At 47.6% G+C, this 16,289-nt stretch overlaps 2 protein-coding genes and 1 pseudogene across 4 annotated transcripts; 2 read left to right on the plus strand and 1 right to left on the minus strand.

Annotated features, from left to right (window-relative positions):
* Positions 1 to 2,755: 2,755 nt before the first annotated feature.
* On the plus strand, positions 2,756 to 8,591 carry LOC136543161 (BEL1-like homeodomain protein 7). Of its 3 annotated transcripts, none has more exons than XM_066535714.1 (6): positions 2,756 to 2,927; positions 4,089 to 4,191; positions 4,823 to 5,768; positions 6,558 to 6,934; positions 7,015 to 7,075; positions 7,575 to 8,591. In XM_066535714.1, the coding sequence occupies exons 3-6, from the start codon at positions 4,926 to 4,928 to the stop codon at positions 8,235 to 8,237; spliced, it is 1,944 nt and encodes a 647-aa protein (XP_066391811.1). In that variant the 5' UTR covers positions 2,756 to 2,927; positions 4,089 to 4,191; positions 4,823 to 4,925; the 3' UTR covers positions 8,238 to 8,591. The 3 variants fall into 3 exon arrangements, with proteins under 3 accessions (XP_066391811.1, XP_066391847.1, XP_066391884.1); XM_066535750.1 differs by lacking the exon at positions 2,756 to 2,927 and adding an exon at positions 2,958 to 3,122; XM_066535787.1 differs by lacking the exon at positions 2,756 to 2,927 and adding an exon at positions 3,146 to 3,397.
* A 2,591-nt stretch (positions 8,592 to 11,182) lies between these two features.
* On the minus strand, positions 11,183 to 13,675 carry LOC136452044 (uncharacterized; annotated as a pseudogene).
* Positions 13,676 to 14,017: 342 nt separating this feature from the next.
* LOC136472803 (BEL1-like homeodomain protein 11) lies at positions 14,018 to 15,491 on the plus strand. Its single transcript, XM_066470512.1, has 4 exons — positions 14,018 to 14,497; positions 14,597 to 14,997; positions 15,104 to 15,164; positions 15,277 to 15,491. Exons 1-4 carry the CDS (start codon positions 14,018 to 14,020, stop codon positions 15,406 to 15,408), a joined length of 1,074 nt encoding a protein of 357 aa, XP_066326609.1. The 3' UTR covers positions 15,409 to 15,491.
* Positions 15,492 to 16,289: the final 798 nt, after the last annotated feature.

Here is a 16,289-nt window from a genome sequence, read left to right on the forward strand (position 1 = left end):
GTACACAACATAGTCCTGAAGGAAGAGTTTTATCTCTGATATTGTGTTGAATATCATCCCCTTCCTAAGGATTTCTTTCTCATGGTTATACAATGAATTCCTACATAGCTGGAGACCGGTATCACAAACTGCCATATCCATCATGCTGGCATCCCTATAGTTCGGAACACCCCTGAAAGGTACGTTCTTGGACCTTAGTTGCTCAAGCTCAGTCGCTGTGTAAGGTGGTGGTGGAACATACTGCTGCGCTTCGCTAATTTTGGCCCATGAATCATAGGGGGTATCATATATAGCCAAATCTATGACTAGTCTACCCTGAGCATGGACACCTTGCAAAACCTCAGTTGGTACTGGTAATGGCATAGTATGAACTGGTACTGGCATAGCATCAGCCGGTGTTGCCATAGCATCTGTACCTCCTTGGTCATCATCAGAATCGTCTGAATCACTGCTAAATACATCACCGATCCTGTCCTCCTCCTCCTGCTCCTCCTCTTCCCGTTCGAACTCATTCACATCGAAGTCATTGCTTATACAGCCTACTACAGTTGAATGAAACTGCTCCTACGTCAACTGACCGTCCAAATGCATGTTATCCTGAGTTGCTTCCCCTTCAACTCCAAATTCTTGTTCATTGCCTCCAAAGCCATCAATGGACGGGCCGTCCTGAACACCATGCATCCTGTACCCATTCTCCATCACCACCTCAGTCATGGGCACATTGGAACCTTGGAGAACCCTAGTGTAGCGGGACCAGTGAGCAGGGTTGCGCAAGGGCATGAGGACATAGTGTGCCCTAGTCTTCCCAGTATCAAACCTCTCCTTCAGTGTGAAATCACCGCCAAATTTTGTATTAAAATGGACACAAAGGTCGTTGAAGCAAGGAGGTTCATCAAACCATTCCATATCCTCAAACATACCATCTTCTCTTCTAACACTTCATCCGTACAAAACTCTAACACAACAATCCATCTGTAAAAGCATTTCAAGAAACTTCATCAAGTCGTCGAAAGCATTTCATCCACTATAACTATACTAACTAATCAAATATTAACATCTATACAAGGCTAACTACAACAACTAATTAGACTAAATCCAATATACAACTAGAGTCAATAATTGTACTAACTAAAGTACCTAACTTTACTACATATACTAACTTATTATATTACGTATACTAACTAAACTAACTAACTTTACTAACTATACTTTAATAATTTTACTAACTTTATTAACTGTGCTAACTATATTAGTGGAGTACCTCGCTGCAGCGCGCAAGACCGGGTCGGGAGGCGCGGGCGTAGGCCTAGGCGGGCAGCCGCCTTGTGTGATCGGAGGTTCTGGCCGGAGGGGGAGGTGCGCCGGTGAGCGGGCGCGGCGGCCGCACCGGGCGGCCAGCGGCCTGGCCGCCTGGCTGGCGTGGGCGGACGCGCCCGCGGCGGACGACGTGCTCGACGGCCAGGCTGCCTTGCTGCGCTGCTCGGGGAACGGCGACTGCTCGGGCATGCGAGCCGCGGCGGAGGTTATACCCGACTCTGTCGCGCCACGGATCAGGGTGCGGCACTGTCGCGCCAAGATCGGTGGCGCGGCAGAGCCCTTCCACGTCAGCGGTCAGCGCTTCTGGTCGTCGCCACGTCAGCCCTCTGCCGCGTCACCATGCATGGCGCGGCACAGGCATTTGGCCGCGCTAGGGTAATAGGCGTGGCCAAAAGTGTTAGTTTAAAAAAAACCCGACAGTGTTAGATTTAAAATTAGTTTCGAAAAAGTGTTAAAATTAAAAAAAATCCTCTCAGAGAGGAGCTCTCTCTTCTTTTCCATCTGGTATTGTTATCTTGGGATCTGAAGGGCGGGCCTGGTGTAAACGGTAGAGTCTTACTTTTTATGATCAAAAGGTCTCGAATTCGAGTCACAATCTCTTGGTATTGCACACGAGAATAAGCCCTCGTTTAGTTGGGCCGATTCGGTGGCGGCAGGTTCACTGTAGATACACTGTAGCTACAGTGACGTTTTGTTTTTATTTGGTAATAATTGTTCAATCGTTGACTAATTAGGCTCAAAACGTTCGTCTCGCAAAATACAACCAAACTGTGCAATTAGTTTTTGATTTCATCAACATTTAGTACTCCATACATGTACCGCAAGTTTGATATGACGGGGAATCTTCTTTTTGTATAGTGTTAAAGTTGGGAATTTGGTGGAACTAAACACACCCTAAGAGTTGCCACTGATACTCTTCCCAGACGTGCACTGAGTCTTTCCTTTTAGGGCCTGTTTGGATTGGAGGAAATCCAAAGGAATTATGGAGGAATCTAATTCTATGAAAATGTTTTGTATTTTGGTGTTTGGATCAAAGGAATGACCGATTCCTTTCCTCAGGAACGGCTTCCTTCTATGTACAGAATGCAGGAAATAAAATATCCATCCAAACCTATTGGTTTTTGTTCCTTCGCGAAGACCGAGGCAGCTGCACGCACTTTATCGCTGTCTTGTGTGTGCCATCGACCATAATCTAGCTTTTTCTGATGTTGCTGTAGGTCTATACTTGAATCATGTGGTTAACATGTTAGTTCTGTGTTTTTACTGTGTTATGGATTCTTGCGTTTCAAACACCCTTTCTTGTTATTTTCCACGTTTTTCCTTCCCTCTGTTTTACCACTACACACTCACCACATTCCTGCGTTTTTTCCTATTCCTTTGTTTTTGATTCCTGCATTCCAAACAGGCCCATTGTTATCTTGGTTTCTGATTTTGTCCCCGTACTAGGAGGGAGGGAGGGGGTTGGGTTTCTTTCTCCTCTCTTCTTCTCTCCTCTCAACTCCTCGTCTGACTGGTCACCGCCCCTCCTTCCAAGGCTGACCGTCGGCTCGGGTCTGGTGACAGCAATCCCTGCCGTCTTGCCATGCTCCCCACGAGGAGCACACCATCAGGTCTGCTTCCATTTTCCTATTGCTTAATCAATCGCCTTCGCATCATTGGCTCCTCCTGCCTGTTGGTTGCAGCACCAGCAGCAGTGACAGAAATTCTTTTGCCGCATATTCCCCGGTTACATGATTTATGATTCGGCTTGCTTGCGCCGGCTCTTGCTCTTCTCTGCTTCTAGAATTGTGGCTCGTCCGATTTCGGTGGGTGCAACCAATCCTTTTGGTTCCCATGGGTGCTGTTATGACCCCAATGATTGGTTTGTCTCCTCTCAATTATATGCTGCTTGTGCTAGAGCACAGGGTTTTCTTGATTCTTGAGGGCTTTGGGGGGATACCTGGTCTCTCTGAATTGTGAAGTTTCTTGGTGGGTTCTTGAGTTGGCTTGGGGATCTGTAGCTTTTAGAGCTTCATCGGGAAATTCCTGCGGCTTGGGGTTCTTGCGGTTGTGTTGAGTTGCCTTTCTTGTGGAAGTGCAGGTACTGAGCTCAGGCTGCTGAATTCATGGTCCTCATTTACCTTCCAACCTCAAAATTCTTGATTTTTTTAATGTGAGTGTTCGGAGAAATCATCCCCTCTTCTTCACCTGGGCTCAGAATTCTTGCTTAATTTCTTGAATTCTGCATGTCTTGGTGGTGCTTGGTAGCTTGATTATTGCCGTTTGATATTGCACAGTTCTAAGTTTCTAGTTGCTTCGTCAGCTACCGGTAGAGGTTTCTTTTTGTGGGTATGATAGAATTGAGCTTGATTGCGGTGGAGGCGTGGAGCCCTTTTGGATTTGCTGCGGATTCTTGAATCTTTTCTTTTTATCTCCTTGGATGCCTGCATGAAAGCCATGCTCTTAAAGCACGGTTCCTTTTCTTTTCTTCCGATCATTCTCCTCATTTCTTTTATGGAGGTGGCTCTTGTGTTGTATTACTCCCTTAATTACTCTCTCTATATACTTTATGTGATGGAATTATTTGCTCCTTTTTTTGTCCGAGCTGAAGTGCTCTCTTATTTTCATTGTCTGTGAAAACAAAGTTTTGCCTAGGACATTTCTCCTGGCTCCACCTCTTTCATATCATTAAAAAAGTGAAAATTACAGCTGCAAACGACCAGTGAAGCATCCCCGTCTCTTCTAGGTAATTTCGAGCTAGAGATCTCATGCTATTTCATCTCTTCTTTCAGAGTGATTCTGCAGAAGGATTCATTCTATTGGCGCGCCGAGCTGGTGAAGGAGCTCTAATAAGCCTAGCACGCACTTCAGTCATAAGCCAAGTGATTGAAAAAGGTATTGATATCTTACAAGCATGTCTTGTTCAGAAAACTTTCCCTCCTCTAAATCAAAATTTGTCAGCAATCTTGCAATTTGCCTATGTGTTATAGAATCGAATTTCTGGTTGGGCGCCTTGAATGGCTGCATTATTTTGGTGAAACAGAAGGAATTCTCAACTACATTCTCATCCTCTTTGTAAGGGAGAGCAAAAAGGCAACAACTTAGCTAATGTCATGGATGAAGGACCACCTGTACCACCTATAGGTCCCAAACCAATGTCTTACCTTGTCAGTTATATTTTTCCATATGATGAACATGGGGTCTGTTTGTTCTCCAGAAATGTTAGAGAAAAGAACAAGAAGTGATAACTACTGCCAAAACTGAGGGTCTAGCCCTGGGTCTCACACTAGTGACTGGCCTTTGTGTGCAGTCTTTGTCTCTTTGATGATTTTACCTCTGTAAAAGTGGCAGGACCAGTTTATGGTTTAGCTCTTTCACCCTACCTTTTCTTGGAGGCCTTTCCATATTATTTTACAGCAAATGAAAGTTCTGTTTTGTCATCTGCTATATTGCTGTATATTTACAGAATAGTTCTTTAATAATTTAGTGAATTTTGTTCTAACTGTTTCCATTTCCCAAAGTGCAGGCAAGCCAGCAGAAATATTGGTTCCGAGGGCTCTGTAATTGCTTCTCCACACTTGCCTATGCCTTTGCACTAATCTTTACAACTGAGTAGTCAAAGCTGGGATATGGCTACTTATTACTCGAGCCCTGGCAGTGAAAGAGATTCACAAACAATGTACTCAACAGAGTCAGGCAATGCATCATATCCCGTGCCATCAGCCCTTGGGAACTTCCTTTATCCGAACAATGCATCTTCTGGACCTTATACAGAATTTAGTGGAATTGTCCAGCCTCAGCAGAATTTCATGGAACTTACTGGTCATCCTTCAGCAATGTCACATGATTCATCATCCAATGAAGCTACTAACATGGGCACTTCACTCACAGAGCAGCGCTCTTTTGGTCCTTTGAAAGATATGAGAAATGAGATGTTGATGCATTTGATGGATGGTGCACACAGCAGTGGCAGTGATCTCATCCACAATGATGCCCATAGCACTGCACAGCTCGAGTTTGGCATGTTAAACAACCACAACTCAAGTGTTCCATCAGCACCAGGCCAAGGGCTGTCTCTGAGCCTCAATACACATATCTTGGCGCCTTCCTATCCATACTGGTCTGCAAAGCAAGATTTACTGACACCAAATTCTTACCAGGGTGATGACAACAGAATGAAGAATATGCAGTCTGAGGCCTCACAGGCAATCCGGAACTCTAAGTATCTGAAGGCAGCACAGGAGTTGCTTGATGAGATTGTCAGTGTTTGGAAGAGTGTTAAACAGAAAACAGATAAAGGCCCTGCTGAAGCAGGAAAGGCAGATGGAAAAGAGACTGATGGGGGGACTAAAAGTGAGGGAGTATCTTCCGATCCACAAGAGTCTGATGCCAATGCAGCAGCTGAGCTTTCGACTGCTGAGAAACAAGAGCTCCAGAATAAGATGGCGAAACTTATGGCAATGTTGGACGAGGTGTGTGTTCTATTGTACTTGTACCTTACCATTAAAAACCAAACTTACAGTATTATAACGTTTGCTTTTGCTAGATTTGTCACTGTCGAGTGTAGAGGTAATCCGCGTGAAGATCGATAGACTTGTTTGCAAAGATTAGTTTCACCTATAATCATTTTGATATTCTAATATGAATTTTGATAAACTAATACTTTATCTAGGGACGACTGCATATTAATTTTTCTCATATGTCAGAAGTCAACTCCATTTTCTGCCTTCTGTTCTTAGAAAAATACTTGAGGAATCCCAACCCCATCGGTTCTGTTTGAGTTGTGGCCTAAATACTGAGTCCAATAGTTGGTTCCTGATCCAAAGGTCATTTACAATGGTTCAGCTCCATGAGCTTCACGAGTTGAGTTCTTGAAAAAGCTGGGAGGACTGGTCAAAAGTTGTTAGTTTAGGTGAGTCTAGCCTTCTTAATAATATGATCATAGCCATTTAACAAGGCTTGAACCTATAGATAGCATGTTTTTTAACTGAAGGTCCTCCAAACAAGCAATGAGCATATTTGGAATAGGAACAGCTGTATCCACAAAACTATTCAGGACCAGATCACCACCAAATGCAGAAAGTCATGTTACCCCATTAAAATGTCAGATGGGTGCATAAATAATTTTTTTCCTCAGCAAGAAAAAAATGGTCTTAACATGGGATCGATCAGATGAATGAGCTAGGTGTGTTTTGATTGTTTCACTAATGCGGTATCTGGTATGTCTGAATTTTTAAGATCAAATTGAAATTTGCTTTCAGGTGGATCGAAAGTACAAACACTATTATCATCAGATGCAACTTGTAATGTCATCGTTCGATATGGTTGCTGGTTCTGGAGCTGCCAAGCCTTATACTGCAGTTGCCCTCCAGACAATCTCACGGCATTTCCGATGTCTAAAGGATGCTATCAATGATCAAATTAGTGTTATCCGGAAGAAACTTGGGGAGGATGACAATACATCTGGCAAAGAGGGCAAACTAACTCGCCTTCGCTATATCGATCAGCAAATAAGGCAACAGCGAGCTTTCCAACAGTATGGTATGCTACAGCAAAATGCTTGGAGGCCACAGAGGGGACTACCTGAAAATTCAGTCTCGATTCTCCGGGCTTGGCTTTTTGAACACTTCCTTCACCCGTAAGTTTTTCCGTTTAGCTTAGAGATATGTTCACTCACCCTTTTTTTCATTTGTTCTCATGACACTCTGACACTCTTAGGTATCCAAAAGATTCTGAAAAGATAATGTTATCGAGACAAACTGGGTTAACAAGAAGTCAGGTATTTTCTATTTGCTTAAGATATGTTTTCTCTTATTAGCTAGTAGGGAGACTAGCTACCGCATCAATATTGCAAATCATTGGCATGCCTTAGTAATATTAAAATCAATGGGTATGTTTTGAAAGAACTAATTTAAGTTGTTTAAAAAGAACTAATTTAGGTTGTTTAGTATATTATTGTGCACAGAGCGGGAGCTCTCTGCATTAGGTACGCCTAGTATATTATTGTGCTGCAAACATATTCTACATGATGCAGGGTTGTTGCTTATCTGCATGTGTAATATATATACGTACAAATCTCAACTAGTCTTTACATCATAAATTTTGTTCCATCGACAAAAACTTTAAAATAAACTCTGCAGTTGCTCTTTTCCAGGACAACACACGCTAATTCTGTTGGTATTTGATCTGATGGCCTACTGTCCTTTTAGTAGTTTGTATTCTGTATCGAATAATGGAAAAGATATTTACTGAAATTCATATGTGCTGTTCTCTTCTAGATTTCAAATTGGTTTATCAATGCCCGTGTCCGGCTGTGGAAGCCAATGATCGAAGACATGTACAAAGAAGAGATTGGTGAGGCAGAGCTAGACTCCAACTCTTCCTCTGACAATGGGCAGCGAAACAAGGACAAAGCACCATCTTCGGAAGAAAAGGAGGACTTGAAGACCTCGACAAGCCAGGTTTGCCAAACCAGCCAGCTTGACGAATCCAAAGCCAACGTTGGTGGAATGATGAGCTTTAGTGGAGGGCCAGCCGGCGGTTTCCACAACGAGGCCAACCCCAATGACAGCTTCATGAGCCTGATGCTGAAGGCCCAGGGAGCGGGTGAAACCGATGGCAGCGGTCTCCTCCATGATGCCGTCACTCATCACTCGGATGAGAGCGCGCGGTTCATGGCATACCACCTGGCAGAGTTTGGGAGGTACGGGAACAACAACGTCTCACTGACGCTGGGTTTGCAACACGCCGAGAACAGCCTCTCAGTCCCACCAAACACCCAGCCAGGCTTCCCCGGCGTCAGAGACCAAGACATCTACAACGCCACAGCTCCTCTCAACGTCGCCTCCACGTCCTCAGAGTATGATTCGGCGAGCCAAATAGATCAACAACAACGGCAGCGATTTGAGCCGTCACCTCTGATGCATGATTTCGTGGCCTGAATTTCAGCTCACCCACTGGAAAACGCGGGGAAAAGATTTGTCATTTGTAGTGCCAGGACGAATAACACGCCTGGACTGAATTTCCAGGCGTGGGACTGTAGCTGTAGTTGCAATTGGGGTACAGAAGGGGAGGAGGTATATAGCGTAAATGTTATGTAAATTTAGCGGGGCGGGGGTGATAGCGGTAAAGAAATCCTGTAAAGATGGAATACATTTATACGTGTAAAATACTAGTATTTAAGGGCCATGCTGTAAAAATAGATTTACCTGTAATGAGCACTTATGATCCAGGTAATATACTGTGCAGGCCGTTGAAACAAAAAAAAAAGGTTAAATTGAAATGGATTGCAGGAGAATCTTCAGCCTTCGATTGCAAGTGCACGCTTCAAGCTTTATGTCACTGGTGTTGGGACCAGCTGCTGTCTTTTTACCTTTAATCTCTGTGATATGAGTTGAAGCATGCTGATCGATTTGAAATGCGGATTTCTAATTTTATTATGCTGTAAGCTTCTCACTGGAACTTTTGTCTTCAGTTCTCACTGAAAGCAATATGTGTTCTTATACTAGTATGTTTTCTTGAAACTTTTGTGTACGTCAGCCAAGTCATTTTCGTGGCAATTTTGGCATGGTACCCCGTATCGGGGGAGGATAAGGTACTGATGCTGCCCCAGAGAATGGCTCGTAGCAGTATTTGTACGAGTAAATGCGGGCCTGTTGCTGTCAGGTGGGTCCGGAAAAATGATGCTCCCGTGGGGTTGGATTGCCACGGAGCTGATTACCGCGCAAATTGGACTGATGATCACTGATCAGTCGTCAGGTGTTACATTTCTAGAGTGAAGTTCTATCTTAAAACTAGGCTTCGTCTTCCTTTTGGTTTGCAAGGGAAACTAGACTAAACTAAACTCGCATCTAAATTTTGGAGTCAGCTAAATTGGCATAGTTTTAAACTGCAAATTTCCTAACCTTCCAAACGCATGAGATGGCAGAGATGCAGCGGTCTGATGCTCCATTACTCCAAGCGGCACCAGCAGATATTTCATTCAGGTTTCTTCAAATGGGAAGTGCGCGTGGTGTGGTCAAACGTGGGGCTCAACGGCTCAAATCGAATCGAGCAGGACTGCAGGAGACTGCACTGCAGGGCTGGTTTTGAACGTGACTGTAGAGATGGATGGATCATGCTTGCTATCACCTGAAGCAGCAGAAAGGGTAGCGCACTGCTCCCCAAAAACAAACAGCATCGGTCACTCTCTTCTGTTAGGACCTGTCCAATCAGTATCAGCATTGGCATGGCAGCTCCCGAAACTGTATCCACCTTGACTAGCTCTCTGCCTAGATCGGTCGATGTCGGTGTGTTCATCCATCCATGATCCATCACATCCGTATTATCGACGACTATCGACTGTGACATGAGCATCTCACGCGTGTTGGTTGGTGATTACTCGTCGTACTCCATCATCCATGGCCAGTTGGCCATGCCCAAGTGCTTACTACACGTTACCTACGGGCTTGTCCTAAAAGAGTGTCGTATAGGATTTACTGATAGCTTTGTATAAAACCAAAAGCAACATTTATATCTTCTAATAGATTTATTATAAAAATATATTCAATGTTAATCTAATAATACTTATTATATAACATAAATGTTAATATTCCCTTGTATATATATTTGATCAAGGTTACAAGCATTTAACTTTTTTAGAGTGAGAATCATACTCTTCATGAGACGGGAGGAGTAGGAAACAACAGTGTACACAAGCACAGCACAACAGGTTTGGGTCAAGCCGAAGAAGCCAAGCCAAGCCACGTTAGAGCAGCCACCAGTGCTTGGCAGGTTAGGGCTGCAGGACTTGGCCCTGAAGCCTGACTTCGATGTATTCCGAGATTGGTCACAAAGCGCAAGGACGTTAATTCTCTTGTAACCCTAACAGCTTGGAAGATTTGGTAGCATAAGAACCGCTATGTTTTTTATGGTTGTGTCCCTGATGTCCGAGAGGTGCGCGAGCAGGTGGTGTTGTGGTTAATTTGTGGCCGATGCTAAAGCCCTAGCCGAGATTCTATTAAGGGGATGTTAGGATTCGGCTACTAAAATTTAGGAGGTGTGTCGAGAGGATGTTGCATGGGGTGTTTGAATACTAATAAAAAAATAAATTACATAATCCGTCAGTACTCCATGAGACGAATTTTTTAAGCCTAATTAATCCGTCATTAGCACATGTTTACTGTAGCAAAACGTTATCAAATCATGGATTAATTAGGCTCAAAAGATTCGTCTCGTAAATTAATCGCGAACTATGTAATTAGTTTCGTAATTAATGTATGTTTAATACTCCATGTATATGTCAAACATTCGATGAAACAACGACTAAAATTTAGAATGGACAACCCAACACCCCTAGAAGATGGATATGTCGTGTCATGTGCCCCCCCCCCCCCCCCCCCCCCCCCCCCCCCCCCCCCCCCCACACCCACACACACAGGGAAATTGCAGGCGCGCAGGGAAATTGCCACCAACTTGCGCAGCATCCAGCGAGAGGCGCGCAGGGAAAAGGCTCTGGGCTTTCCATGGTCCATGGATCAGGACAGGCAACGGGCTAGCCTGGCCTGGCCAGCTACGACGTGCACAGGAAAGTGGAGCAACACGGCGTGCAGTCGCTCTGAACGGCGGAGCAACTGCTGGCCCTCAGGCCTGCTGAGCCCTGGCCGGCCGGCTGGCCTTTCTTGAGATTCTACACTACTCAGGCTGTGGCAGCCAGCTACAGCTAGCGCCTAGCGGTACTACTACTAGCATGAATGCCTTCTCAGCCGCCCCGGCCCGCCGGCACGCATACACGTTACACGGAGAGAGAGAGAGCACAGAGATCAGATGGGATAGGATCGTGGATTATTACTGCCGATGGATTTAGTGTGAGAGAAAAATATTATTTTAACTAAAAATTTATGATCGTTTACGACAAACGAACAGACTGCTGGGAGGAGGAGGAGGAGCCGAGGGAGCCAGTCTGCCAGTGTGCAGTAGATAGACAGGCTGAGTAGCGAGTTTGGAGTGACCGCACACAAAAGAGCCTGAGCCTTTGGGCTTGTTTACTTGGAAAAATTTTTGGCGAAATGGTATTGTAGCACATTCGTTGTTATTTGACAATTAGTGTTCAATCATAGTCTAATTAAGCTTAAAAGATTCGTCTCGTGAATTTCGTCTAAACTATGTAATTAGTTTTATTTTTTATTTATATTTAATGCTTCATGCATACGTCCAAAAATTCGATGCGATGAAAAATCTTGAAAAATTTTGGGAACTAAACACTACCTTGCACTAAAGTTGCAAAGTTTGAACGGGTCCTGTGGTTGGTGCATCCTGGTTCAATGCAGCGCAGTGCAATGCAATGCAATTTCTCTGTAGATAGATGGTCCAAGCATCCACAGTACAGACACGGACAGTGGGTAGGCTGCACAGCACAGGCCAGCCAAGCTAGTACTCCACTCGAGTGTGCACGGCTGTGTACAAGTATGCCGCTGCGAAACCCCCTTTTAGCCTTTTGGCCTGCCTTTATTTGTGTCGAATATCTTTGCAACTTTATATATCTATCTATCCACATAGATAAACACATGCGTATAGATAGACAGACATCATAAAGATCGCCTCTGCTCTCAAGCTAGCTTCTTCTTCTCCCTCTAGTCCACTCCTCTGTTACCATCCTCCACCACAGAAAAGGTAATGTAAAGTCCTGCATGTTCTTGCATAGTACTCGCCTATTAATGTTAATCTGAATCGCCAACACGGCAATACTGCTTCAAATTACAGTCAGAACACACATTCCGAGGTGTTTAAATCCAAATGCTAAAGTTTAGGGTGTCATATCGGATGTCACATGGGGTGTCACATCGAGTATTCAGATAGTAATAATAAAATAAATTACAACCTCAGTAATCAAGGGGACGAATTTATTAAGCCTGATTAATCTGTCATTAGCACATATATTACTGTAGCACTACATTGTAAATTTATGTTCTAATTAGGCTTAAAAAATTCGTCTCACAAATTAGTCTCAATCTATACATTTAGTTTCATAATTAATCTATATTTAATTTTTCGTGCATATGTCTAAACGTTCGAGCTAAACTTTTGCCACGTAGCCCGTCTTTTTTGTTTTCTCACCCGTCACCCCTAGATAGATACTGCCCGTTCGGCTGGTTGGCCGGCTGGAGCTAGGCTGGCCAGCGTACTCACACGAACACTGGTCACGTGAACAGTGTTTTTTAGACAGAACAGTATTTTTCTCTCACAACAATCAGGTGGAATAGTGTTTTTGCTTATTTTTCAGTCCTGCCGAACATGCTTATAGATGGTTAGTTGCTAGTACTCTGCTACTGTTTCTGATAACTTTCTGCCGTTTGGGATGTCTGCGGAATTAATGTCTCAGGGTACCGGTTCAATGTATGCCATAAAAAAAGTTAGTAATTACGTATAAGTCATTAAAAAAATTGACCGCACACGAGTGCCATCGTTCTTAACTTCTTTGCTCTCCAAGCCATTCCGTCGGTGTTCCGTTCGTTTTCACCGTTACATGTGGGCCCGGCAGAGCTCACGCTCGCGTCCGCGGCCGGCTCCTCCTTTTTCTGTCCCCCTCTCCGCCTCTCTTCCGCAAGCGCTCGGCTCCTCCTGTCGCTCTGGGCCTTCGGAGACGCGGCGTCGGCGGAGTCGAAGGCCACGGGGGCGGCGGGCGCTATCACCTCCTCGACAGTCTCCAACTTGGGCGCCCAGCGGCGGGACTTGACGTACCCGACCAGCTTCTCGTAGTCCTTGGCGAGGCGGTCGTCCCCGCGCAGAAGCACGGCGGGCTGCTGCTTCTCCTTCTGCGCGGTCGCGTCGGCCTCGCTGTCGTCGTCCTCAACGCCCTTGTCGTCGCCGTTCGCGTGGAGGAAGTCGTCGGAGAACTTGATTTGCAGCGTGCCGGACGCCGTGCGGTGGAGCTTCTTCCCGGCACCAGCACCGCCGATACCGGCGGCCGCGGTGGCGGACGACGACAACAGCAGCAGCGACGAGGCGAGGGAGATGAAGGAGAGGACGGAGCGGAACAGGTGTGCGGGGAGCAGGAAGTAGGCCTCCCCGGGTTGCAGCTCCTCGTCTGGCGCCACGGCGAGGATCTTCTCCCCGATCAGCAGCGCATGGCGGCGAGGATCTTCTCCCTGATCAGCAACGCGTCGGCACGACACACCAGGTGCCGCGGGTGCTCCTGCATCAGCTTCCGCGCCGTCATGGGCGGCGCGCACGCACCCGTCGCAACCCACCAGTCGCACCACCGTTGGAGCCAGCACCGCGGCCTGCGGCGGTAGGAGGTCCGTCTCCTCCGCCCGGGGTGGCGACGGGCACGGCGACGGCGACGACGGCGGGTGCGGCATGCAGGACGCAGCGCCGGGACCAGGGACTTCCACTGCCTCATCGCGGCGGTGGGAGTTGAGCGCTGGCGGAAGAGAGGTAGAGAGGGGGAGAGAAAAAGGAGGAGTCGGTTGTGGACACGAGCGCGAGCGTGAGCTCTGCCGGGCGCGGGGGCGAGAGAAGGGTATTTTGGACGTTTATACTGACCGGGCCCACATATAACGGTGAAAAATGAACGGAACACCGACGGAATGACTTGAAGAGCAAAGAAGTTTAGAACGATGGCACTCGTGTATGGTCAATTTTTCTAATAGCTTACGCGTAATTACTCACTTTTTTTATGGCATTCGTGTAAAAGCCTCTTCATAAATAACCGTGCGTGCCGTGGTGTGCCCCGTAGCTACCAATGGTCATGGCGAAGCAGCAGCAGCATGACAAGGCATCGCCAAAGCAAGCTCGCAACGAGCCGGCGCCACCCCCACAGCCGGCGCCGTTCCGGTTGGAGCACTGTTGCGACTGCGACGATGCCCGCCGTCAGGCCGACGATGGGTCGAAGGGTGCTGGGCCTGCTGGCCCGCTGCACCTGACTCTCGGCCCACTCGGCTCGGCCGCCGCCCGCCGCCGCTGCTCGTGCGGTGTCGCGCCGGCGCCGGCGGCGCCCGTGACGGTGGCCGTCCTCCGCGGGTCCCGGTACCTGAGGCCGGCGCAGGAGCTGCTGGGCGAGGTCGTGCGCGTGGCCGACCTGGCGGCTGGGGAGGACGAAGACGAGGATCAGGTGACGGAGCGGCTCGAGGGCGGCGGTTCTCACCGGTCGGTGCGTCGGGTGGCCGGGAACGACGGCGACGGCGACGGCGTCCAGGCCAAGCTCCTCGGCCTGCTCAGCGAGGTCCGTGCGGTTGTTGCCTTGCATCGGATATGTAGATGTAGTGGCGTCGCGATGTTTGTGTTTGCTGAATGCTGATTGGTCTTCTCGCTTGCGTCGCAGCTGGAGAGCCGGCGGGAGCGCTACTTCGGCGAGCTGGGGCGCGTGGTGTCGTCGTTCGAGCCGGCGCTGGGCGACGGCGCGGCGGCGGCGTACACGTCCCTGATGGCGCGGGCCATGGCGCACCACTTCGGCAACCTGCGCCGCGTCATACTGCGCAGGCTCAGGCTCCACGCCGTCGCCGCGGCGAGGAGGTCTCTGCGGCGCGGCGGCGAGGAACACCACGACGATGACGACGACGAGGACGATGAGGTGACTGAGGAGCTGGTGGAGAGGGTGGCCCGGCGGACGAAGCTAGCCGCGGCGGCGCGGGCGGAGCAGGCGTCGTGGCGGCCGCTCCGCGGCCTGCCGGATGGCTCCGTGGCCGTGCTCCGGGCGTGGCTCTTCGACCATTTCCTCCACCCGTAAGTGCACGAAACGAAACCCCGTCATGATACGACACCACCTGTGCTTGCATTGCATCGCAGCATAATAATCCAGTCCATGGCGCATCGTCCTGCGACGCAACAGGTACCCCGACGACGGCGAGAAACTGAGGCTGGCAGTGACCACCGGCTTAAGCAGGCGCCAGGTCCGTAGTTCCGCACGACACTCCACAGATGAGTTGATCTGCATTTGGCATCGGATTAACTGCGCAGTGTAACTAACCGGCTGCACACTTGGTGGTGATGATTGATGAGCAGATATCCAACTGGTTCATCAACGCGCGCGTGCGGCTGTGGAAGCCCATGATCGAGGAGATGTACAAGGACGAGTTCTCCGAGGGTTCCGCCGTCTCCAGGGACGACGACGCCAGCGCCTCCTCGTCTTCTTGATCACCTCACCCTCCAGAGGAGAGCGGCGGAGAGCGGCGTTTATCTAGCTAGTTCATCACTTGTTCCTTAAAAAAAAAAAATTGGTTGCGTTCCGTTAAAAGATGTCAAGTTTAGCGATGTACCGTTAAAGGATCACTTCTTTGCTTTATTATGGCACGGAAAGGTCATGACGTTATTGGTTTATACTACTTCTGTCAACTTATCTAACGTTCAGCCGTTGTATCTTCATTATCTAGTCATCTTCTTTCAAGCCTTTTCCTTTGGAAATTGCTGGCGCCGTACATTGTAAGGATTTCTTCCGACGGTACTGAACGGCCCAGCGAAAATACGCTGCCCATTGTATTGCTGCAGTTCTTCTCCGTCTATCTCGTCCCGCCACGTACGTATATCCTGCCCTGTTCGTCTTGCCCCGCCCCGCATCCGCCGCTCCTTCCCTCTGACCCTCTCCTCTCTCCGCGTGGGCGGGACCTGGGTCGAGGACGAGCACTCTATGTTCGTAGGACCCCAAGCTCCGCCGGCCCTTGGCTCACCGCGTCCTTCCCCTGGTGTCCGGGCCATGCCCCCATGACTCTCTGAACATGCCTCTAAAACACGAAACACTCGCAACATGAAATACTTGAATGCAACATACGTCTGAAGCAGATAAAATATTTAGAATATACACTTGCAACATGTGTATGAAACATATGCAACATGAAAACATTTATTGCAACATAAGACTAAAACAACTGAAACATTTCGAACATACTCTTGCAACATATGAGTGAAACATATGCAACATCCAAATAAGCAAACTTACAACGTACGTCTGAAAAAACAGATGGAGCATTTGAAACAGACGCTTGCAACATACGTGTACAACCATTGCAACATGTGCAACA

The sequence above is a fragment of the Miscanthus floridulus genome, chromosome 1, assembly GCF_019320115.1.
Source record: "Miscanthus floridulus cultivar M001 chromosome 1, ASM1932011v1, whole genome shotgun sequence".
Lineage (NCBI taxonomy): Eukaryota > Viridiplantae > Streptophyta > Magnoliopsida > Poales > Poaceae > Miscanthus > Miscanthus floridulus.